Source organism: Silurus meridionalis, chromosome 15 (genome assembly GCF_014805685.1).
Source record: "Silurus meridionalis isolate SWU-2019-XX chromosome 15, ASM1480568v1, whole genome shotgun sequence".
Lineage (NCBI taxonomy): Eukaryota > Metazoa > Chordata > Actinopteri > Siluriformes > Siluridae > Silurus > Silurus meridionalis.
In genome coordinates, this window is record NC_060898.1 from 780,001 (window position 1) to 782,500 (window position 2,500).

At 42.8% G+C, this 2,500-nt stretch overlaps 1 protein-coding gene across 1 annotated transcript in view; it reads left to right on the plus strand.

The window, feature by feature from the left end:
* LOC124397884 (ral guanine nucleotide dissociation stimulator-like) overlaps nucleotides 1-2,500 on the plus strand; it is a 23,273-nt gene that overhangs the window by 13,238 nt on the left and 7,535 nt on the right. The window contains 8 exon segments of the mRNA XM_046867745.1: nucleotides 151-366; nucleotides 588-776; nucleotides 960-1,037; nucleotides 1,409-1,495; nucleotides 1,608-1,640; nucleotides 1,756-1,795; nucleotides 1,798-1,876; nucleotides 2,294-2,389. Coding sequence (XP_046723701.1) covers nucleotides 151-366; nucleotides 588-776; nucleotides 960-1,037; nucleotides 1,409-1,495; nucleotides 1,608-1,640; nucleotides 1,756-1,795; nucleotides 1,798-1,876; nucleotides 2,294-2,389 — 818 coding nt within the window.

A 2,500-nucleotide genomic window follows, 5' to 3' on the forward strand; every position in this document is an offset into this window, starting at 1 on the left:
GGAACAGAGATGATACAGTATAATTGTTGCTATGGGAACAGAGATGATACAGTATGATTGATGCTATGGGAACAGAGAAATACTATATGAGATTTCCATCCTTCCTCTGTTCTCTTCTTCATATTGTGTATCCTGTGTGCGGTTGTTCAGGAGCTGTTTAAGAAGGTGGTGCCGTACCATTGTCTGGGCAGCATCTGGTCTCAAAGGGATAAGAAAGGAAAAGAACATCTGGCTCCCACCATCCGTGCCACCGTCACTCAGTTCAACTGTGTGACCAACTGCGTGATTTCCACCTGCCTGAGTGACCGCTCGCTCAAACACACACACCGCGCCAAAGTGCTCGAGCGCTGGATCGAGGTGGCCCGGGTCAGAACTCTACACACACACACACACACACACACAGAGTTATTATAACTCTTAAAATGATTTTCAATAGTGTTTACAAATGAGTAACAATAAGTAAATAATAATATTCATAATAAAAACAAACGAAAAATAATTGTGTTAAATAATGTCCCAATTAACATTAACATAAAGTGTGTGTGTGTGTGTGTGTGTGTGTGTGTGCATGTGCGTGTGTGTTACAGGAATGTCGGATCCTGAAGAACTTCTCGTCTCTGAGGGCGATCCTCTCAGCGCTGCAGTGTAACGCCGTCCACCGGCTAAAGAGGACGTGGGACGAGGTGTCACGAGAGAACGTTCGCATCTTCCACGAGCTCTCCGAGATCTTCTCTGACGAGAACAACCACTCACTCAGCCGAGAGCTGCTCATTAAGGTGTGTGTGTGTGTGTGTGTGTGTGTGTGTGTGTTAAGGAATTCCCTGTGAAATCATCATCCTTGATCCAATCGAATCTAATATAATTATATATTCTATAATATAATGCAATGAAATATATTAATAAAATATATTATAATAAAATATAATCAGTATAATATAATATAACTTTTGTGTTTGTAGGAAGGAACGTCCAAATTTGCTACGTTGGAGATCAACCCGAAGAGAGCACAGAAGAGGCAGCAGCAGCCCAGAGATCTGGTAGCAAATACACTTCCCTCACACACACACACACACACACACACACACACACACACACACAGTGTACTAGCCAAAATAAATACATTTATAATAAAACCTGTCCTTTTACTGCATTTAATTTACTGATCATCTCTTTTTTTCTCCTTTTTTTCCTCTCTTCTATTTCTTACTCTACCGTTTTTAACCCTATATCGCCACCTATTGACCGATTCTAGATTTTCTGTTTATTATTATTATGAGATGGTCACACAGCGGCCTCTAGTGCACATGGACAAAAACACATACATGTGTACGTAGAATCCTCATGATGACTAACAAACTGGGATCCGTGTGTGTGTGTGTGTGTGTGTGTGTGTGTGTGTGTGTTGCAGAGTGTAATGCAGGGCACCATCCCGTATCTGGGCACCTTCCTAACAGATTTAGTGATGATGGACACGGCCATGAAGGACTACGTGGATGTGAGTCTCTCTCACTTTCTTTCTTTCTCTCTTTCTTTATGTCTCAGCCATGCTAATCCTCTCTCTCTCTCTCTCTCTCTCTCTCTCTCTCTCTCTCTCATCTCTCTTTCAGGGTGGTCTGATAAACTTTGAGAAGAGGAGGAAGGTAAGAAGACATGTTTGTTATGTGTGGGATTAATGTTTGTTGCTACAGATTGGAAAGGCAATGAAGATGTGATGTGTGTGTGTGTGTGTGTGTGTGTGTGTGTGTGTGTGTGTAGGAGTTTGAGGTAATCGCTCAGATTAAGTTGCTGCAGTTGGCGGTAATAACTATAACTTCAGGAGGAACGCTCGCTTCAGAGAATGGTTCAGCATTGTGGAGAAACTCACTGAGGCTGAGAGGTATCACACACTCACATACACTCACACACTCACATACACAAACACATACACACACACACACACACACACACACACACACACTCACACTCACATACACTCACATACACAAACACATACACACACACACACACACACACACACACACACACTCACATACACTCACACACTCACATACACAAACACATACACACACACACACACACACATACACAAACACATACACATACACACACACACACACACACTCACACTCACATACACACACACACACACACGCACTTACACAGACACACACACACATATTCAAACACACACACACACGCACGCACACACACACACAGACTGACATTTACTTACTGTTTTTGGGGTGTGTGTGTGTGTGTGTGTGTGTGTGTGTGTGTGTGTGTGTTTCCACAGCTACAGTTTATCATGTGAAATTGAGCCTCTATCTGAGTCGGCTTCTAACACACTGAGGGCAAAAAAGAACACTGGGATCATTAAACGCTGGAGCGAGTGAGTCACTCATCCCCTCTCCTGCTCTCCCCCTCTCTCACCACTAGAGGGCACATATTGTAATAACATGGTATTATAATAACCATATTGTTGCAGCAAAAAAACCTTGGT